At 45.2% G+C, this 22,596-nt stretch overlaps 1 protein-coding gene across 1 annotated transcript in view; it reads right to left on the reverse strand.

The window, feature by feature from the left end:
* Positions 1–892: 892 nt before the first annotated feature.
* Positions 893–22,596, reverse strand: part of LOC141058324 (phospholipase A and acyltransferase 2-like) — a 38,673-nt gene continuing 16,969 nt past the window's right edge. Inside the window, exons 3-5 of the mRNA XM_073554534.1 lie at positions 7,326–7,425; positions 2,349–2,608; positions 893–1,752 (exon numbers count right to left, since the gene is read on the reverse strand). Coding sequence (XP_073410635.1) covers positions 1,606–1,752; positions 2,349–2,608; positions 7,326–7,425 — 507 coding nt within the window. The 3' untranslated portion in view covers positions 893–1,605. The remainder of the gene's footprint in view (positions 1,753–2,348; positions 2,609–7,325; positions 7,426–22,596) is intronic.

The raw sequence follows: 22,596 nt of genomic DNA on the forward strand, positions 1-22,596 counted from the left end.
TTGGCTGCACACCCTTTGGAATAAATAACTGCAATCACCTCCTATAACCATCAACAAGCTTCTTACACCTCTCAATTGGAATTTTGGGAAACTCTTCTTTTGAAAACTTCCCCAGGTCTCTCATATGTGAAGGTGCCTTCTCCCAACAGCAAATTTAAGATCTCTCCACAGGTGTTCAATGGGATTTAGATACAGACTCATTTCTGCCACTTCAGAACCCTCCAGTGCTTTGTTTCCATCCATTTCTGGGTGCTTCTTGAAGTATGTTTAGGGTCACTGTTCTGCTGGAAAACCCATGACTTAGGACGCAAACCCAGCTTTCTGACATTGGGCACTACCCCAAATCCTTTGTAATCTTCAGATTTAATGATGCCTTGCACACAGTCAAAGCAACCAGTGCTAGAGGCAACAAAGCAACCTCAATACATCTTTGAACCTCCACTATGTTTGACAGTAGGTACTGTGTTCTTTTCTTTTTAGGCCTCATTCCGTTTTCGGTAAACAGTAAAATAATGTGCTTTATAAAAATGCTCAATCTTGGTCTCATCTGTCCACAAGACACTTTCCCAGAAGGATTTTGGCTTACTCACATTTTGGCGAACAACATTCTAGCTTTCTTAGTTCTCTGTGTCAGCAGTGGGGTCCTCCTGCATCTCCTGCCATAGCGTTTCATTTCATTGAAATGTTGATGGATAGTTCACACTCTAAGCCTGCAGGTTAGCTTGAATTTCTTTGGAACTTGATTGGGACTGCTTAGCTATCATCCAGACTTCCCTGCATGGCAATCTTTCATCAATTTTACTCTGCCATCCACATCCAGGGAGATTAGCTACAGTTCCAAAATAATATTACTGTCATAGTAAAATTATTTGAAAGACGCAGAAAAAGAAACTTTTCCGATTACTCATTTTATTCCCAAGTATATCAATAATTTATTAACCATAACCAGATATTGGCCAATATACATCATGACACAGTGTTAAAATGACCAATACATTATTGCAGAAGGTAAAGTACAGGTACAATACGGTGCAAAGTACAAGTGTTATCAAACTACTGTCACATGAAAAACCTGCGACAGATTTTAGATCTTCCATGGATGACATGGATTACATTAGGTATTGCCACCATATGTTGTAATATTGGACAAAACATACAATTTGAACAAGAAGCACAAATATTAAAGATAGTTAGATTATTCTTCTAAAGTTTATTTTGTAGGATTGACAGCATTTTTGAAAAATATTGTTGGAGGTTGGAAAAAACTCAAAAGTTGTCCTTGTACCTCTCGGTTTGGGAGTTTCATTTGTCTGGTTTATTTTAGGAAGAAACAAGGGGAAGTTATGCTGAAAATGGATCAGATTGTTAGTTGATACCAATGAATAAAAAGGGATCCTATTTGTTATGGGTTACATTACGTGTGCATTTTTAGAACACAAGGAAGCAGAATATTTTCTTACATTCTTAAAATATAATATTAAACAGAAACCAAACGAACCCTACAAAAATGCTTTGGTTTGCATCAGTTAACAAATCAATCTGTTTCGGAGATTAAATCCGTTTTGTCTTTTCTAAATGCTTTTTTTTTAAAATGGATGAAGTATATCAATCAGCATATCCTCCATATTGTAGTTTTTTCTTTTTTTCATTTTGTTTTTTATTTGCTAGAGCAGACACTGTCCAGGCAATAAGGCCTCCAGCAGCTACTAGACCAACAGCTCCTACAATGGTGTATTTTATTGCATCATCCACCTGCAAATAATAGAAACAGAAGTTCACTTTTGCTAACATATTCAGGATTTTTGTAAATTTAACTTTATATGCTTGTTATCATCCAAAATATGTGAATGTGCCCATATGAAAACAAAATAAAAACTTTAGTGATAAGTACAGTGCGCTGTTAGTGCCCGCTGCATAGTGCATACAGTGCACATCAAAGGCCCAGTCAGTACCATTTACAGTCCAATGCATGCTATAGCTCCATACCTCAGTTTATGATGTTTGTCTGTTACAAAATGTTTTTACTTATTATTCAATAAAGAAGATTTTACTCTTTATCCTTGCGGCTTGACTAAACATTCATTTTTGGATTTTCATTGGAATGCTACACAGGAGCATGGTCCACGCCATGGATTAAGCCTATTTACACCCATGAGCTGGTTTACTTTTTTTTGTTTTTGGACAAAAAAAGTTGTGCAAACTACATATTTATCCAGCTAAAGTCATGCAGACTTTTCATGAATACCAGATCTAAGCAATCTATTTTGTCATGCACATTGGGCATTGGACATAATGTAGTTTGGTGATCTAATTTGTGTGCCATTAAGAAGGGTTAGTCTATACAATACCTGATCAGAGAAGCCATCACCATATCTCAGTCTTGTAGAAAAATGTTCACAATTGTCACTTGTGAGGCTATATTCCTTTATCTCCCCCACTTCTTTCAGTGCACTCTGTACAATTTTATTCGAAGGGTAAGGTATTCTCTTCTTGTCATCTTTGTTATTAACTCTGTAGAAGCAACCATTAGCCACACACACCAAAGTTTCTTTCTTGACGACCGCCATGCCCCCAAATGCTGAGGATAAGCTGGAGAGGCCACTTAAATCTAAATGTAGAAAAAAAAAAATTCCATCATTGTAATTTTAGTGTGTCGCATTATATTGGACACTAATTGAGAGGCAAAACTTGCAGCCCAAGATCTCAAAAATTCATGTCTCCAATTAATTTCTTAAGATGCGTTACTTCTATTACCCGACAATTACCAGTAATAGCAGTTGGTATACACCACTGAGAAAGCTAGTGACTAGGGATGGGCGGACCTGTGGATGTTCTGGTCAGTCGGGTTCAACCGAACTTTAACCCCTTAACCCCCAAGAGTGGTTTGCACGCTAACTCCCGGGCCAATTTTTACAATTCTGACCACTGTCCCTTTATGAGGTAATAACTCTGAAACGCTTCCATGAATCCTGGTGATTCTGATACTGCTTTCTCATGATATATTGTACTTCATGTTAGTGGTAACATTTCTTTCAAATAACTTGCGTTTATTTGTGAAAAAAACGGAAATTTGGCGAAAATTTTTAAAATTTTGCAATTTTCCAAATTTGAATTTTTCTGCCCTTAAATCACAGAGATACGGCACACAAAAAAACTTAATAAATAACATTTCCCACATGTTTACTTTACATCAGCACAATTTTGGAACCCAAATTTTTTTTTTGTTAGGAAGTTATAAGGGTTAAAAATTGACCAGCGATTTCTAATTTTTGCAACACCATTTTATTTTTATGGACCACATCACATTTGAAGCCACTTTGAGGGGTCTATATGATAGAAAATACCCAAAAGTGACATCATTCTAAAATCTGCACCCCTTAAGGTGCTCAAAACCACATTCAAGAAGTTTATTAACCCTTCAGGTGCTTCACAGGGATTTTTTGAATATTTAAAAAAAATGAAATTTTGGCTGGAATTGAGATCGGACACCATGTCGCGTTTGGAAAGCCCCTGATGTACCAAAACAGTGGAAACCCCACACAAATGACACCATTTTGGAAACTAGACCACCCAAGGAACTTATCTAGATGTGTGGTGAGCACTTTGAACCCCCCCGTGCATCACAGAAGTTTATAACGCCTGGGTGTGAAAATAAAAAAATCGTATTTTTTCCACAAACATGATCTTTTAGTCACCAATTTTTTTATTTTCCCAAGGGTACCAGGAGAAATTGGACCCCAAAAGTTGTTGTCCAATTTGTCCTGAGTACGCTGATACCTCATATGTGGGAGAAAACTACTGTATAAGCACACGTCGGGGCTCGGAAGGGAAGTAGTGACGTTTTGGAATGCAGACTTTGATGGAATGGTCTGCGGGTGTGATGTTGCTTTTGGAGAGCCCCTGATGTACCTAAACAGTGGAAACCCCCACAAGTGACCCCATTTTGGAAACTAGACCCCCTAAGGAACTTATCTAGATGTGTGGTGAGCACTTTGAACCCACAAGGGCTTCACAGAAGTTTATAACGCTCGGGCATGAAAATAAAAAAATCATATTTTTTCCACAAACATGATCATTTAGTCCCCATTTTTTTATTTTCCCAAGGGTAGCAGGAGAAATTGGACCCCAAAAGTTGTTGTCCAATTTGTCCTGAGTACGCTGATACCTTATATATGGGAGAAAACTACTGTATGGGCACACGTCAGGGCTCGGAAGGGAAGTAGTGACGTTTTGGAATGCAGACTTTGATGGAATGGTCTGCGGGTGTCATGTGCGTTTTGAGAGCCCCTGATGTACCTAAACTATTGAAACTCCCCACAAGTGACCCCATTTTGGAAACTAGACCCCCCACGGAACTTATCTAGATGTGTGGTGAGCACTTTGAACCCCCAAGTGCTTCACAGAAGTTTATAACGCCCGGGCGTGAAAATAAAAAAATCATTTTTTTCGACAAAAATGATATTTTTGCCCCCAATATTTTACTTTCCTAAGGGTAACAGGAGAAATTGGACCCCAAAAGTTGTTTTGCAATTTGTCCTCAGTAGGCTGATACCCCATATGTGGGGGTAAAACACTGTTTGGGCGCATGGCAGAGCTTGGAAGGGAAGGAGCGCTGTTTGACTTTTTCAATGCAGAATTGGCTGGAATTGAGATCAGATGCCATGTTGCGTTTGGAGAGCCCCTGATGTGCCCTAACAGTGGAAACCCCCCCAATTATAACTCCAACCCTAACCCCAACACACCCCTAACCCTGATCTCAGCCCTAACCCTAGCCCTAAGCCTAACCCTAATGGGAAAATGGAAATATATACATTTTCTTTTCATTTTATTATTTTTCCCTAACTAAGGGGGTGATAACGAGGGGTTTGATTTACTATTTATGGCGGTTTTTATTTTTGGCGGCTGTCGCACGCTAAAAGACGCTTTTTATTGTAAAAATAGTTTTTGCATCACCACATATTGAGAGCTATAATTTTTCCATATTTTGACCCACCGAGTCATGTGAGGTCTTATTTTTTGCGGGACGAGTTGACGTTTTTATTGGTATCATTTTCGAGTACGTGACATCTTTTGATCGCTTTTTATTCCGATTTTTGGGACGCAGAATGAACAAAAACCAGCGTTTCATGAATTTCTTTTGGGGACTGCGTTTACACCGTTCCACCTGCGGTAAAATTGATAAAGCGTTTTTATTCTTCGGGTCAGTATGGTTACAGCGATACCTCATTTAGGTCGTTTTTTTATGCTTTGGCAGTTTTAGGCAATGAAAACAATTTTATATAAAAAATAATTATTTTTGCAACGCTTTATTCCACGAGCTATAACTTTTTTATCTTTTTGCTGATGATGCTGTATGGCAGCTCGTTTTTTGCGGGACAAGATGATGTTTTCAGCGGTACCATGGATATTTATATGTATCTTTTTGATCACGCGTGTTATTGCACTTTTTGCTTGGCGGTATGATAATAAATTATTATTTTTTGCTTAGTTTATTATTTTTATTTTTAAGGGGTTCGCTAAAGGGGTTAACTAGTGGGACAGTTTTATAGGGCGGGTCGTTATGGACGCGGCGATACCAAATATGTGTAGTTTTATTGTTTTTTTTTTATTTCCAAAAAATGAATTTATTAGGGAATATTTTTTTTTTTAATCTATTTAGCGATTTTTTAAAAATTATTTTTACACTTTTTTTTTTAACTTTATTACATTGTCCCAGGGGGGACATAGCTGTCATGTGACAGATCGCTGATCTGTCACATCACTGTGACAGATCAGCGATCTCTCACAGGCACTGCACAGGCTTTCCTCATGCCTGCGCTTTGCAGGCACTGAGGAAGCCAGCTCCCTGCAGGCCCCCGAAGGTCCCCGTAGCCATCTTGGATTCGGGGACCTGCAGGGATGGAGCCCCCCCGCAGCAGCGCTGCACATTGAGCTGCTGTGGGGGGCTCAGGGAAGCACAGAGGGAGCCCCCTCCCTGCCGATGCTTCCCTTTAACCCCCAGTACACCGCAATCGTGTTTGATCGTGGTGTGCAAGGGGTTAACATGTCGGGGGCGGTCCGTGACCGCCCCTGACACATTGTGCCGGGTGTCAGCTGTGATAATCAGCTGACACCCGGCCGCGATTAGCGGCCCTCACCACATGGGTGCCTCTGATCGCTGTGAAGTACTATCCCATCCCTGGGAATTAAGTCCCAGGGCACATGGATGGGATAGTACGTCACATGACAGAAAGGGGTTAAAAAAGTTCCCAAACCCCATTCAAATGAATGGGGGGTCCGAACAGCCTGCCTTTCCTGCGCTGTCATCTGTGTGACAGAGTGGGAAACACCTGCTCTGAGTACTACTCTGTCATTGTACACCCGGTCTCTCTGATAGCAGCGAGAGCTGGCGTATGCTGATGACTGTATTCACCATCCAGCGCCTGTCCATAGTAATAACATGGTCAGTGAGATAATTAGTGCTGTGTGTATTTTACTGTCCATATATTTAGCTGATCAATAAATAAATTAAAAGAAGATAATGGAGTGAGGTCCCCCTCATTTTTAACACCCAGCTGAGGGAAAGCAGACAGCTGGGGGCTGATGTTGTTATTCTGTGAAGAGGCCAATATCCTTGAAGCTCCCCATGCAATTAATATAAGCTCCCAGCTATTTTCGTAGCCTTTACTGTTTCTTAAAATTGTGGAACCCGAACAAAAATTTGAATATAGGGGGCACCCCACATCCTAACCAGCATAGGCTAAAGACAGTTACATTTTTAAGTAACCTGAATAATAATACTATATACTTATTATTATTCAAGTTATTTAAAAATGTAATAAAGGTTAAGTTTTATATTTATCCCTTCTCAGTGATATGATTAAAACCCAGGTTATACAGAATTTTTTTCCTCACAAAACTATATATCAATCTATTCAGTTCCCCCTGCACTATGACATTTTATTTATTTATTTTACTCATTTATATAGTGCTATTAATTCCACAGCACTTTACAGACATGATCACTGTCCCCGATGGGGCTCACAATCTAAATTCCCTATCAGTGTGTCTTTGAAATGTGGGAGGAAGCCGGAGAACCCAGAGGAAACCCACGCAAACACGGGGAGAACATACAAACTCCTTACAGATGTTGTCCTTGGTGGGATTTGAACCCAGGACACCAGCGCTGCAACACTGCAGTGCTAACCACTGAGACACTGTGCCACCCAGTGACATGGTGCAGGACTGCATTTTCATGGTGACAGGTTTCCTTTAAATAAATCTAAGTTCCAGTTTACATTTATTTGCTCATTTTCTTAGAAGTATATTAGCTATAACATTCATACCTGATAAATGGACAACATATCCGTTTCCAACATAAACAGCCCAATGTCCATAGCCAGGGCGAAAGAATTCAATCAAGTCTCCACATTCTGGGTAAGGGCCCTATGGGAAAAAAAAACAAGATGACATTTTTTTTCTGCTAAATAAAGACAGGTGAAATATACAAGTAATGTCTCCGGAGGTACTATTACTAAAAACCTTGAGAATCATTAAAAACAAAAGTATGTGATTTAGATCATTACAGATGTCACTGTTACCATGAGATGATTCACTCGCAGTCCTTCATGAACTATTTCAGCATTACAATACAGCTGTCCAGTACAATGCAATGGAGTTGGTCATAGAACATTCTCTCACCAAACTGGCAGGATCTGCACAATCCAATGTCCATCCTTGCTGTCCTGTGCTGCAGTGGGGCTGGTTTTCCAACTCTTGCTTTTTGTGCCTTTGCCTCCACACTGACAAAATCTCTACAGGAAGCCCACAGAAACTAAATGTCTCCACATGCAAAAACTCAGAATCATTAGGCACCTGAAGAAGCTTGAAGGCGAAACTAATGGGGCATTGTCTGGGAGATTTTGAAATGTAAGTGTTCGTTATTCATTTTGCAATAAAAATTAGGTTAAGGCTCCTTTTTAATGTGAATCCATGCAGTGCTCTTCTGCCTCTCCCCTTTATTATAAATCTCCAGCCTAGCCTGCAGGATAAGATCATAAGTTTTCCCAAGTGGAGAAGTTTGGTCCCTACAGGCTTCCATAGCCAGAGCAGCAAGGAGAGGGTTTGTGTTTGGTAGATAGCAGTGCCGAGCCCCAGTGCAGTACAAACCCACAAAGATTGTGAAGATATTGAATCAGTTTGTTGTGATATTGAAATAGTTACTGAAGGTTTGTGGTGAATTATCTCATGGATATTTTGATGTCTATTAGGCTACATTCACATGTCATTGTGCTGCTGCAGTTTTTTGATGCAACGTTTTTGCTGTGACTTTGGAAAATCACCGCAAAGGGATGAGTTTTTGCCATGATTGAGGGAAAAAAAAAACAGAACGCAGCTGCAACATGTGAACACAGCCTTAAAAGGGTATTCCCATCTCCATAATCCTATCCCAATGTGTAGTAGGTGTAATAATAATAATTGCAAATACCTCCAATTAGAACTGTAGTATAGTTGTTCTGATTTGCTATGACTCTTTCCACATGTGCAGGCATTGCAGGACCTTAGGTATCTATGGTTATGACCACTAGCAACTAGCTAACTTTCATTTCATCAGTGGTCGTAACTATGGATACCTAAGGTCCTGCAATGCCTGCACATCAGGAAAGACCAGAGGCGTATCCGGGGGGGGGAGAAGCCGGGGGGGCGCAGTCGAGCCGCCTAATGCGGCGATCCGCACTGCCGCCCCCCCGAACTGGGAGTCGGCGGTTCTCTGTGTCACCTGAAAAGCTGACAGCCGGCGCACAGAAGCTGCATAGCCAGCTCCCAGGGAGCAATTGCACTGGTGTCTATACAGACGCCAGTACAATTGAAGCTCTGTACGCCGGGCGAGAGCGACGTCAGCAGCGTGATCAGGTCATGTGATCGCGCTGCTGACGTCACTCCCCGGCGCCCAGAGCGAACGCTGGTGGTAAGTGTGCTCCACTGTGGAGCTGAAGAACCACTGAATATGGGTGATGTTGGGGGGATTTGGAGAAGAGGAGGAGGAGGGAGGATTTCGATAAGAGGTGGAGGGGGGATTTGGAGAGGAGGGGGTGTACATAATGTGTGGGGGGATTTGGAGTGGGGGTGTACATAATGTGTGGGGGATTTGGAGTGGGGATGGGGGGTTACTTTATGTGGGGGGATTTGGAGTGTGGATGGGGGGTACTTAATGTGTGGGGAGATTCGGAGTAGGGACGGGGGGTTATTTAATGTGTGGGAGGAATTTAGAGTTCGGATGGGGGGTTATTTAATGTGTTATTTAATGTGGGTGGGTATTTGGAGTGGGGATGGGGGGATTTGGAGTGGGGATGGGATTTAATGTGTGGGGGGATTTGGAGTGAGGATGGGGGCATTTAATGTGTGTGGGGATTTGGAGTGGGGATGGGGGGATTTGGAGTGGGGATGGGATTTAATGTGTGGGGGATTTGGAGTGGGGATGGGGGGATTTAATATGTGTGGGGAGATATGAGGACACAAATGAAGAGTATGTATGTATGAGGGCATGTATGAGGAAACAGTATGGGGGATGGGTGCAGACAGTATGGGGAGCGAACGGGTGAATGTATGTGGACACAGTATGGGGAGTGAGCATGATGGGATGTGTGCAGGCACAGTATTGGAGAGTCAGGGGTATGTGTGAGCAAACAGTATAGAGTGAGGGGGTAAAAATATGAGGAGACAGTATGGTGAACAGGTGGGATGTTAGAGGAGACAGTATGAGGAGGGTTGGGAATAATGTGAGGAGACAGTGTATTGCAGATATTTTTATTCAGGAGCATTATAATGACACTTCTATCTTTAAGGGCATCGAGTGGAGAGTTGGTGCAGAAGACCGGAGATGGAAGTCTGCAGAGATGAGATGTGGATGAGAAAACTCATCATGGGGTTTGGACAAGAAGAAGAAAAGGAGAACGACTGCAGAGACGACATCATCTATAAGGTACCTGGATGTAAATGTTATTTGTGATACTGACTAATTCTCATGTTTTTATTTGTTAGGAACATTAAAGGGGTTGTCCAGGTTTGTGTTGAGTCTGCAGTCATTCTATGTGACTGCAGACTTCTGAATTCTCACAGTGCTCACTGAACGCTGTTAGAATTCTCTCGTGCCAGTAATTTACATACATGCAGTCACATGCTGACTAGACATGTGTGGCCTCACTCAATGAAAATGAGCGAGGCCAGGCAGTCTAGTCGGAATGTGGCCAGAAGTATACAAATCACATGCTTGTGCTGACATGACTGTACATCGGCAAGGTAGAATCCTAAATGTGTGCAGTCAGTGGCGGATTATAATGAGGTCAATCTGGGCGGTAGCCCAGGGCCCAGTGGTGTGGGGGGGCCCACCAGCCTGGGGTAAATTGCCCCATTATAATCCGCCACTGGCACCAGCGGTTATTGAGAGGACGCGCCGACCCGTCTGCTTCCTCCCCAGCAGCACCTGACACATTCACAAGCAGAGACATACACACACATCACGTGACTAGCACGTCTGCCCGCTCCTCCCCCTCCCAGTGACCTCACCCGTTTCCTGCGCTCCGCAGATTGAGCCGACAGACGGCATGAGAGAGGTGGCTCTTGTGCAGCAGTGATGTCACGCCCCGTAGCCCAGGGGAGGGAGGAAGAGGGTGGCTGCCTGACACTGAGCCAGAATGGCAATGGAACAAGAACTGGACTGCCGCAACTGCCAAGGTAACGAGCTCAGGAATGGTGCTGGAAGGTCAGAGGGACACCTGTCCACAGGTAATAGTCTGGCCCCCACATGTCAGTGTGAGCAGGGCCCCGGAGGATAAGCTTCGTTCTGGTGCCACAAACTGTGCTGAACCTGCTGCCAGCCTTGTAGTAGTGCCAGGGGCAGGTGATGCCCAGGGCAGTGCCAGTGCAGAGTGGGGGCACAGAGGAGCATTGTGATGTGGTGCTGCCTGCCCCCTGTCCTGTGGAACCCTCTGCCCCCATGGGACCCCCTGTCTCCTGCCCCATGGGGCCACCTGCCCTTGTGATGCCCCTGTCCCCTGTCCTGTGGGACCCCCTGACACTCTGATTCCCCTGCTCCCTGTCCTGTGGCACCCCCTGCCCCTGTGATGCTCCTGCTCTCTGTCCTGTATCACCCCCTTCCCCTGTGATGCCCCTGCTCCCTGTCCTGTGGCACCCCCTGCCCCTCTGATGCTCCTGCTCCCTGTCCTGTGGCACCCCCTTCCCCTGTGATGCCCCTGCTTCCTGTCCTGTGGCACCCCCTGCCCCTGTGATGCCCCTGCTTCCTGTCCTGTGGCACCCCCTGCCCCTGTGATGCCCCTGCTCCCTGTCCTGTGGCGCCCCTTCCCCTGTGATGCCCCTGCTTCCTGTCCTGTGGCACCCCCTGCCCCTGTGATGCCCCTGCTCCCTGTCCTGTGACACCCCCTGCCCCTGTTCCCTGTCCTGTGACACCCCCTGCCCCTGTGATGCCCCTGCTCCCTGTCCTGTGGCACCCCTTTCCCCTGTGATGCCCCTGCTCCCTGTCCTGTGGCACCTCCTTCCCCTGTGACGCCCCTGCTCCCTGTCCTGTGGCACCTCCTTCCCCTGTGATGCCCCTGCTTCCTGTCCTGTGGCACCCCCTGCCCCTGTGATGCCCCTGCTCCCTGTCCGGTTGCACCCCCTTCCCCTGTGATGCCCCTGCTTCCTGTCCTGTGGCATCCCCTGCCCCTGTGATGCCCCTGCTCCCTGTCCTGTGACACCCCCTGCCCCTGTTCCCTGTCCTGTGGGACCCCCTGCCCCTGTGATGCCCCTGCTTCCTGTCCTGTGGCACCCCCTGCCCCTGTGATTCCCCTGCTCCCTGTCCTATGGCACCCCCTGCCCCTGTTCCCTGTCCTGTGGCACCCCCTGCCCCTGTGATGCCCCTGCTCCCTGTCCTGTGACACCCCCTGCCCCTGTTCCCTGTCCTGTGGGACCCCCTTCCCCTGTGATGCCCCTGCTCCCTCTCCTGTGGGGTCACATGCCCCTGTCATGTATGTTACCAGGCACTGATCTCCCGGGAGCACAATGGTCTCTGGTTCTGGAGGAGATCCCCCAGATCTATAGATCCATGCACATCGCTCATCCCCAGTACAAGTCTGTGATGGCTTCTGGGGTGATGGGTTGATGGGCCAGCTGTATTCTCCATGTGGCTAGCAGATCTCGTCTGTGGCCACTGATTGTGACACTGCTCACAGAGTTCCAGGCTTCAGTCATTGATTTGTCTGCTGGGGGAGTGAAATGCCTCTTTGGTGTGGGGATTCCCTCTCCCATTGTCTTCTCCCTGCGATATTAATGACCTGGTGATGCAGCAGCCGCCTGGCAGAAGCGCGGCATTTTTCGGATTAGATGTCCATTTCTTCTGTGGCTATTGTTTGCCCGCGGCTTGTTGTCATTATGTAAGCCATCTCTGGGCACTGACCTCAATGACCCTGTCGCATGACCCCATCACATGATCGGTGGGCCCACAGAGCCTGAACAACCCGGGGCCCTGGCTACCCTTAATCCACCCCTGTGTGCAGTGCATTAGTTGTGAGAGTTCAGAAGCTGCAATGTCAGGATTCAGCTCTGCAGGTTCCAGTAGTCATCACACGGACACTTCACTCATATGCGACTCTCATACTTATGGTCCTGTGACAACGAGCTTCTCTTCCTGCTTCTCCCATAGACTTGCATCGGCGAGTCCGATCCGAAAATCGGTGACAATCGCAGCATGCTGCGATTGTCTCGGTCCGAGGAAACATTCCGAAAAAAAATCGGATGATGGGAGCTGCAACATAGAATAACATTGGGACGAATGCAAAGCGATTTTTTATCGCATTGCATTCATCCGATTTATTCGCTAGTGTGACTCCAGCCTAAGTGTGGAAATCGCATGTGTGATGGGGGGGGGCGCCGAACCGAATTCTTGCCCCTGGTGCCAGAAAGCCTAGATACACCTCTGGGAAAGACATGGCAAATTAGAAAAACTATACTGCATTTCTAATTGGAGGTATTTGCTATTATTATTATTACTACACCTACTACATATTGGGATAGGATCTTTGAGATGGGAGTACCCCTTTAAGGTTTAAATTGTATACTTCAATTTTTAGTGCTTTTTAGTGTCATTATCTGAGAGAAACAGATCAATTTTTTTTTCTTGGTGTAATCCGAGTTGCTTCTGTTTTTTTAATCTCTTTTATTTTTTTCTTTCATTGAAAAGTTGTATGTTTAAATAAAAGACCCATGGAAGGTCACATGTTTTTATTCAAATTTATCACAAAGAAACAGATCTGTTGTGTTCCGAATGCAGAATGGAAGCAAATCGGAAGCCGCCTAATTAACTTCTGTTTCCCGGATGCCTATTGACATGTATGGCTGCAAACATAGATCAGAATAGGAGTGTCGCAAATTTCACCCTCATATCTTTGATTTTCCCAGATGTGTGAAAATGTCCATTAAACTCTATGGGTCCATGTGTTGTCCAATAAAAAATATAAGCCAGCACAAGGAGATTTCACACAGATGTGGGAATGTGGCCTTAGAAAGGAAGCTGTGCCATGAATAGTACAGGTGAATATAAGCTTGTATAGAACAAATTAACATTTTCTGCAATTTTCTATTGTACTTCTACTATTAAAATTCAGAAATGGTCTGACAATAAAGTGGGCTACTTTTACTGAGAATATGGAGAAATTTATTTTTTTTTTCTCCATCTTCTCATATGAGAGAAACGGAGCACTCTCTGATCACACTCTGATCACTCTCTGTTCACACTCTGATCACACTCTGAACACTCTCTCATTACACTCTGACCACTCTCTGATCACACTCTGATCACTCTCTCATTACACTCTGATCACACTCTGATCACTCTCTCATTACACTCTGATCACCCTCTGATCACACTCTGATCACTCTCTGATCACACTCTGATCACTCTCTGATCACTCTCTGAGCATACTCTGATCACTCTCTCATTACACTCTGATCACTCTCTGATCACACTCTGATCACTCTCTCATCACACTCTGATCATACTCTGATCACTCTCTCATTACACTCTGATCACTCTTTGATCACACTCTGATCACTCTCTGATCACTCTCTCATCACACTCTGATCATACTCTGATCACTCTCTCATTACACTCTGATCACTCTTTGATCACACTCTGATCACTCTCTGATCACTCTCTCATCACACTCTGATCATACTCTGATCACTCTCTCATTACACTCTGATCACTCTTTGATCACACTCTGATCACTCTCTGATCACTCTCGTCACTCTCTCATCACAGTCTGGTCACACTCTGATCACTCTCTGATCACACTCTGATCACTCTCTCATCACACTCTGATCATACTCTGATCACTCTCTCATTACACTCTGATCACCCTCTGATCACCCTCTGATCACTCTCTGATCACTCTCTGATCACTCTCTGAGCATACTCTGATCACTCTCTCATTACACTCTGATCACTCTCTGATCACACTCTGATCACTCTCTCATCACACTCTGATCACTCTCTCATTACACTCTGATCACTCTTTGATCACACTCTGATCACTCTCTGATCACTCTCTCATCACACTCTGATCATACTCTGATCACTCTCTCATTACACTCTGATCACTCTTTGATCACACTCTGATCACTCTCTGATCACTCTCGTCACTCTCTCATCACAGTCTGGTCACACTCTGATCACTCTCTGATCACACTCTGATCACTGTCTCATCACACTCTGATCATACTCTGATCACTCTCTCATTACACTCTGATCACTCTTTGATCACACTTTAAACTAGAACAACATGGGAAGGGAAGCAAAAGACCAGAAAAAGCCATACACCTGACAAATGCTATTGAGAACTCTGCTATTAGAAGTGGAAAGGAAGAACAAAGACGAAAGAATCTAATTAATAAAAATATTGGAGAAAGAGAAACCAATCACAAACTAAAATGTTTCTATACTAATGCACAAAGCATGGGCAACAAACAAGGAGAATTGGAACTACTAACACAGGAAAAGAAATATGATGTCATTGGAATCACTGAAACTTGGTGGGACAATACACATGATTGGAATACAAGACTAGAAGGATACAACTTATTTGCAAGAAACAGACTTGATAAACGAGGAGGGGGTGTCGCATTGTATGTTAGAAACGCGTATATCTGCACAGAGATTGAAGCTTCAGAGACTGGGAGTTCTGTGGAAACTGTTTGGGTAAGAATACAAGGACAGAACAATGGAAAGGACACCATTGTAGGCATTTACTACAGGCCGCCTGTGCAAGCTGAAGCTATGGATGAACTCTTTATGCATCAAATGGCCAAGTTCTCCAAAAAATATGACATAGTTGTCATGGGAGATTTCAACTATACTAAATAGCAAAGCCATTGAAGAAGAAGACTCAGGTCTTCAAAAATTCATTTATAACAACAAGCAAAAAGGCAGCAACACTTACCTGCCCAGGTCTAGAACAAATGCACTGCAGGGTGCAGCCAGCCCATATAGCAAGATGTCAGCAACACAGGTGCAAAATACCAGATTAACAGCCACTCTCCACATACCCATTCCTGGAGGGGGTGACTGCCCAGTATACAATTGCACAATGAGGGTCCGCATAGGGTACCGTTCACACAAAGGGAATGCATGGTGTCTGGTTCACAGCCTATTAGTAACGCCCCTACTATTCGATTAGGCGGGCTGGCCAGCACCCTCTCATTGCATCCCAGTGTGAACACCCCTCATACGAGACCAAACGTGTCTGGGCTCGGCTGCACCCCGAATCATGTAGTGCAAAAAATTTTTTACCAATTAGTGAGGTATTAGCTGATATTTTGGCCAAAATACTTGAGCCCGTAAACTGCGCCAAAGTTCCTCACGCTTACGGGTCCCTACACTAAACTAAATAGCAAAGCCATTGAAGAAGAAGACTCAGGTCTTCAAAAATTCATTTATAACAACAAGCAAAAAGGCAGCAACACTTACCTGCCCAGGTCTAGAACAAATGCACTGCAGGGTGCAGCCAGCCCATATAGCAAGATGTCAGCAACACAGGTGCAAAATACCAGATTAACAGCCACTCTCCACATACCCATTCCTGGAGGGGGTGACTGCCCAGTATACAATTGCACAATGAGGGTCCGCATAGGGTACCGTTCACACAAAGGGAATGCATGGTGTCTGGTTCACAGCCTATTAGTAACGCCCCTACTATTCGATTAGGCGGGCTGGCCAGCACCCTCTCATTGCATCCCAGTGTGAACACCCCTCATACGAGACCAAACGTGTCTGGGCTCGGCTGCACCCCGAATCATGTAGTGCAAAAAATTTTTTACCAATTAGTGAGGTATTAGCTGATATTTTGGCCAAAATACTTGAGCCCGTAAACTGCGCCAAAGTTCCTCACGCTTACGGGTCCCTACACTAAACTAAATAGCAAAGCCATTGAAGAAGAAGACTCAGGTCTTCAAAAATTCATTTATAACAACAAGCAAAAAGGCAGCAACACTTACCTGCCCAGGTCTAGAACAAATGCACTGCAGGGTGCAGCCAGCCCATATAGCAAGATGTCAGCTGACATCTTGCTATATGGGCTGGCTGCACCCTGCAGTGCATTTGTTCTAGACCTGGGCAGGTAAGTGTTGCTGCCTTTTTGCTTGTTGTTATAAATGAATTTTTGAAGACCTGAGTCTTCTTCTTCAATGGCTTTGCTATTTAGTTTAGTGTAGGGACCCGTAAGCGTGAGGAACTTTGGCGCAGTTTACGGGCTCAAGTATTTTGGCCAAAATATCAGCTAATACCTCACTAATTGGTAAAAAATTTTTTGCACTACATGATTCGGGGTGCAGCCGAGCCCAGACACGTTTGGTCTCGTATGAGGGGTGTTCACACTGGGATGCAATGAGAGGGTGCTGGCCAGCCCGCCTAATCGAATAGTAGGGGCGTTACTAATAGGCTGTGAACCAGACACCATGCATTCCCTTTGTGTGAACGGTACCCTATGCGGACCCTCATTGTGCAATTGTATACTGGGCAGTCACCCCCTCCAGGAATGGGTATGTGGAGAGTGGCTGTTAATCTGGTATTTTGCACCTGTGTTGCTGACATCTTGCTATATGGGCTGGCTGCACCCTGCAGTGCATTTGTTCTAGACCTGGGCAGGTAAGTGTTGCTGCCTTTTTGCTTGTTGTTATAAATGAATTTTTGAAGACCTGAGTCTTCTTCTTCAATGGCTTTGCTATTTAGTTTAGTGTAGGGACCCGTAAGCGTGAGGAACTTTGGCGCAGTTTACGGGCTCAAGTATTTTGGCCAAAATATCAGCTAATACCTCACTAATTGGTAAAAAATTTTTTGCACTACATGATTCGGGGTGCAGCCGAGCCCAGACACGTTTGGTCTCGTATGAGGGGTGTTCACACTGGGATGCAATGAGAGGGTGCTGGCCAGCCCGCCTAATCGAATAGTAGGGGCGTTACTAATAGGCTGTGAACCAGACACCATGCATTCCCTTTGTGTGAACGGTACCCTATGCGGACCCTCATTGTGCAATTGTATACTGGGCAGTCACCCCCTCCAGGAATGGGTATGTGGAGAGTGGCTGTTAATCTGGTATTTTGCACCTGTGTTGCTGACATCTTGCTATATGGGCTGGCTGCACCCTGCAGTGCATTTGTTCTAGACCTGGGCAGGTAAGTGTTGCTGCCTTTTTGCTTGTTGTTATAAATGAATTTTTGAAGACCTGAGTCTTCTTCTTCAATGGCTTTGCTATTTAGTTTAGTGTAGGGACCCGTAAGCGTGAGGAACTTTGGCGCAGTTTACGGGCTCAAGTATTTTGGCCAAAATATCAGCTAATACCTCACTAATTGGTAAAAAATTTTTTGCACTACATGATTCGGGGTGCAGCCGAGCCCAGACACGTTTGGTCTCGTATGAGGGGTGTTCACACTGGGATGCAATGAGAGGGTGCTGGCCAGCCCGCCTAATCGAATAGTAGGGGCGTTACTAATAGGCTGTGAACCAGACACCATGCATTCCCTTTGTGTGAACGGTACCCTATGCGGACCCTCATTGTGCAATTGTATACTGGGCAGTCACCCCCTCCAGGAATGGGTATGTGGAGAGTGGCTGTTAATCTGGTATTTTGCACCTGTGTTGCTGACATCTTGCTATATGGGCTGGCTGCACCCTGCAGTGCATTTGTTCTAGACCTGGGCAGGTAAGTGTTGCTGCCTTTTTGCTTGTTGTTATAAATGAATTTTTGAAGACCTGAGTCTTCTTCTTCAATGGCTTTGCTATTTAGTTTAGTGTAGGGACCCGTAAGCGTGAGGAACTTTGGCGCAGTTTACGGGCTCAAGTATTTTGGCCAAAATATCAGCTAATACCTCACTAATTGGTAAAAAATTTTTTGCACTACATGATTCGGGGTGCAGCCGAGCCCAGACACGTTTGGTCTCGTATGAGGGGTGTTCACACTGGGATGCAATGAGAGGGTGCTGGCCAGCCCGCCTAATCGAATAGTAGGGGCGTTACTAATAGGCTGTGAACCAGACACCATGCATTCCCTTTGTGTGAACGGTACCCTATGCGGACCCTCATTGTGCAATTGTATACTGGGCAGTCACCCCCTCCAGGAATGGGTATGTGGAGAGTGGCTGTTAATCTGGTATTTTGCACCTGTGTTGCTGACATCTTGCTATATGGGCTGGCTGCACCCTGCAGTGCATTTGTTCTAGACCTGGGCAGGTAAGTGTTGCTGCCTTTTTGCTTGTTGTTATAAATGAATTTTTGAAGACCTGAGTCTTCTTCTTCAATGGCTTTGCTATTTAGTTTAGTGTAGGGACCCGTAAGCGTGAGGAACTTTGGCGCAGTTTACGGGCTCAAGTATTTTGGCCAAAATATCAGCTAATACCTCACTAATTGGTAAAAAATTTTTTGCACTACATGATTCGGGGTGCAGCCGAGCCCAGACACGTTTGGTCTCGTATGAGGGGTGTTCACACTGGGATGCAATGAGAGGGTGCTGGCCAGCCCGCCTAATCGAATAGTAGGGGCGTTACTAATAGGCTGTGAACCAGACACCATGCATTCCCTTTGTGTGAACGGTACCCTATGCGGACCCTCATTGTGCAATTGTATACTGGGCAGTCACCCCCTCCAGGAATGGGTATGTGGAGAGTGGCTGTTAATCTGGTATTTTGCACCTGTGTTGCTGACATCTTGCTATATGGGCTGGCTGCACCCTGCAGTGCATTTGTTCTAGACCTGGGCAGGTAAGTGTTGCTGCCTTTTTGCTTGTTGTTATAAATGAATTTTTGAAGACCTGAGTCTTCTTCTTCAATGGCTTTGCTATTTAGTTTAGTGTAGGGACCCGTAAGCGTGAGGAACTTTGGCGCAGTTTACGGGCTCAAGTATTTTGGCCAAAATATCAGCTAATACCTCACTAATTGGTAAAAAATTTTTTGCACTACATGATTCGGGGTGCAGCCGAGCCCAGACACGTTTGGTCTCGTATGAGGGGTGTTCACACTGGGATGCAATGAGAGGGTGCTGGCCAGCCCGCCTAATCGAATAGTAGGGGCGTTACTAATAGGCTGTGAACCAGACACCATGCATTCCCTTTGTGTGAACGGTACCCTATGCGGACCCTCATTGTGCAATTGTATACTGGGCAGTCACCCCCTCCAGGAATGGGTATGTGGAGAGTGGCTGTTAATCTGGTATTTTGCACCTGTGTTGCTGACATCTTGCTATATGGGCTGGCTGCACCCTGCAGTGCATTTGTTCTAGACCTGGGCAGGTAAGTGTTGCTGCCTTTTTGCTTGTTGTTATAAATGAATTTTTGAAGACCTGAGTCTTCTTCTTCAATGGCTTTGCTATTTAGTTTAGTGTAGGGACCCGTAAGCGTGAGGAACTTTGGCGCAGTTTACGGGCTCAAGTATTTTGGCCAAAATATCAGCTAATACCTCACTAATTGGTAAAAAATTTTTTGCACTACATGATTCGGGGTGCAGCCGAGCCCAGACACGTTTGGTCTCGTATGAGGGGTGTTCACACTGGGATGCAATGAGAGGGTGCTGGCCAGCCCGCCTAATCGAATAGTAGGGGCGTTACTAATAGGCTGTGAACCAGACACCATGCATTCCCTTTGTGTGAACGGTACCCTATGCGGACCCTCATTGTGCAATTGTATACTGGGCAGTCACCCCCTCCAGGAATGGGTATGTGGAGAGTGGCTGTTAATCTGGTATTTTGCACCTGTGTTGCTGACATCTTGCTATATGGGCTGGCTGCACCCTGCAGTGCATTTGTTCTAGACCTGGGCAGGTAAGTGTTGCTGCCTTTTTGCTTGTTGTTATAAATGAATTTTTGAAGACCTGAGTCTTCTTCTTCAATGGCTTTGCTATTTAGTTTAGTGTAGGGACCCGTAAGCGTGAGGAACTTTGGCGCAGTTTACGGGCTCAAGTATTTTGGCCAAAATATCAGCTAATACCTCACTAATTGGTAAAAAATTTTTTGCACTACATGATTCGGGGTGCAGCCGAGCCCAGACACGTTTGGTCTCGTATGAGGGGTGTTCACACTGGGATGCAATGAGAGGGTGCTGGCCAGCCCGCCTAATCGAATAGTAGGGGCGTTACTAATAGGCTGTGAACCAGACACCATGCATTCCCTTTGTGTGAACGGTACCCTATGCGGACCCTCATTGTGCAATTGTATACTGGGCAGTCACCCCCTCCAGGAATGGGTATGTGGAGAGTGGCTGTTAATCTGGTATTTTGCACCTGTGTTGCTGACATCTTGCTATATGGGCTGGCTGCACCCTGCAGTGCATTTGTTCTAGACCTGGGCAGGTAAGTGTTGCTGCCTTTTTGCTTGTTGTTATAAATGAATTTTTGAAGACCTGAGTCTTCTTCTTCAATGGCTTTGCTATTTAGTTTAGTGTAGGGACCCGTAAGCGTGAGGAACTTTGGCGCAGTTTACGGGCTCAAGTATTTTGGCCAAAATATCAGCTAATACCTCACTAATTGGTAAAAAATTTTTTGCACTACATGATTCGGGGTGCAGCCGAGCCCAGACACGTTTGGTCTCGTATGAGGGGTGTTCACACTGGGATGCAATGAGAGGGTGCTGGCCAGCCCGCCTAATCGAATAGTAGGGGCGTTACTAATAGGCTGTGAACCAGACACCATGCATTCCCTTTGTGTGAACGGTACCCTATGCGGACCCTCATTGTGCAATTGTATACTGGGCAGTCACCCCCTCCAGGAATGGGTATGTGGAGAGTGGCTGTTAATCTGGTATTTTGCACCTGTGTTGCTGACATCTTGCTATATGGGCTGGCTGCACCCTGCAGTGCATTTGTTCTAGACCTGGGCAGGTAAGTGTTGCTGCCTTTTTGCTTGTTGTTATAAATGAATTTTTGAAGACCTGAGTCTTCTTCTTCAATGGCTTTGCTATTTAGTTTAGTGTAGGGACCCGTAAGCGTGAGGAACTTTGGCGCAGTTTACGGGCTCAAGTATTTTGGCCAAAATATCAGCTAATACCTCACTAATTGGTAAAAAATTTTTTGCACTACATGATTCGGGGTGCAGCCGAGCCCAGACACGTTTGGTCTCGTATGAGGGGTGTTCACACTGGGATGCAATGAGAGGGTGCTGGCCAGCCCGCCTAATCGAATAGTAGGGGCGTTACTAATAGGCTGTGAACCAGACACCATGCATTCCCTTTGTGTGAACGGTACCCTATGCGGACCCTCATTGTGCAATTGTATACTGGGCAGTCACCCCCTCCAGGAATGGGTATGTGGAGAGTGGCTGTTAATCTGGTATTTTGCACCTGTGTTGCTGACATCTTGCTATATGGGCTGGCTGCACCCTGCAGTGCATTTGTTCTAGACCTGGGCAGGTAAGTGTTGCTGCCTTTTTGCTTGTTGTTATAAATGAATTTTTGAAGACCTGAGTCTTCTTCTTCAATGGCTTTGCTATTTAGTTTAGTGTAGGGACCCGTAAGCGTGAGGAACTTTGGCGCAGTTTACGGGCTCAAGTATTTTGGCCAAAATATCAGCTAATACCTCACTAATTGGTAAAAAATTTTTTGCACTACATGATTCGGGGTGCAGCCGAGCCCAGACACGTTTGGTCTCGTATGAGGGGTGTTCACACTGGGATGCAATGAGAGGGTGCTGGCCAGCCCGCCTAATCGAATAGTAGGGGCGTTACTAATAGGCTGTGAACCAGACACCATGCATTCCCTTTGTGTGAACGGTACCCTATGCGGACCCTCATTGTGCAATTGTATACTGGGCAGTCACCCCCTCCAGGAATGGGTATGTGGAGAGTGGCTGTTAATCTGGTATTTTGCACCTGTGTTGCTGACATCTTGCTATATGGGCTGGCTGCACCCTGCAGTGCATTTGTTCTAGACCTGGGCAGGTAAGTGTTGCTGCCTTTTTGCTTGTTGTTATAAATGAATTTTTGAAGACCTGAGTCTTCTTCTTCAATGGCTTTGCTATTTAGTTTAGTGTAGGGACCCGTAAGCGTGAGGAACTTTGGCGCAGTTTACGGGCTCAAGTATTTTGGCCAAAA

Source organism: Dendrobates tinctorius, unplaced genomic scaffold (genome assembly GCF_039654945.1).
Source record: "Dendrobates tinctorius isolate UK_male_01 unplaced genomic scaffold, ASM3965494v1 ptg000211l, whole genome shotgun sequence".
NCBI classification, from domain to species: domain Eukaryota; kingdom Metazoa; phylum Chordata; class Amphibia; order Anura; family Dendrobatidae; genus Dendrobates; species Dendrobates tinctorius.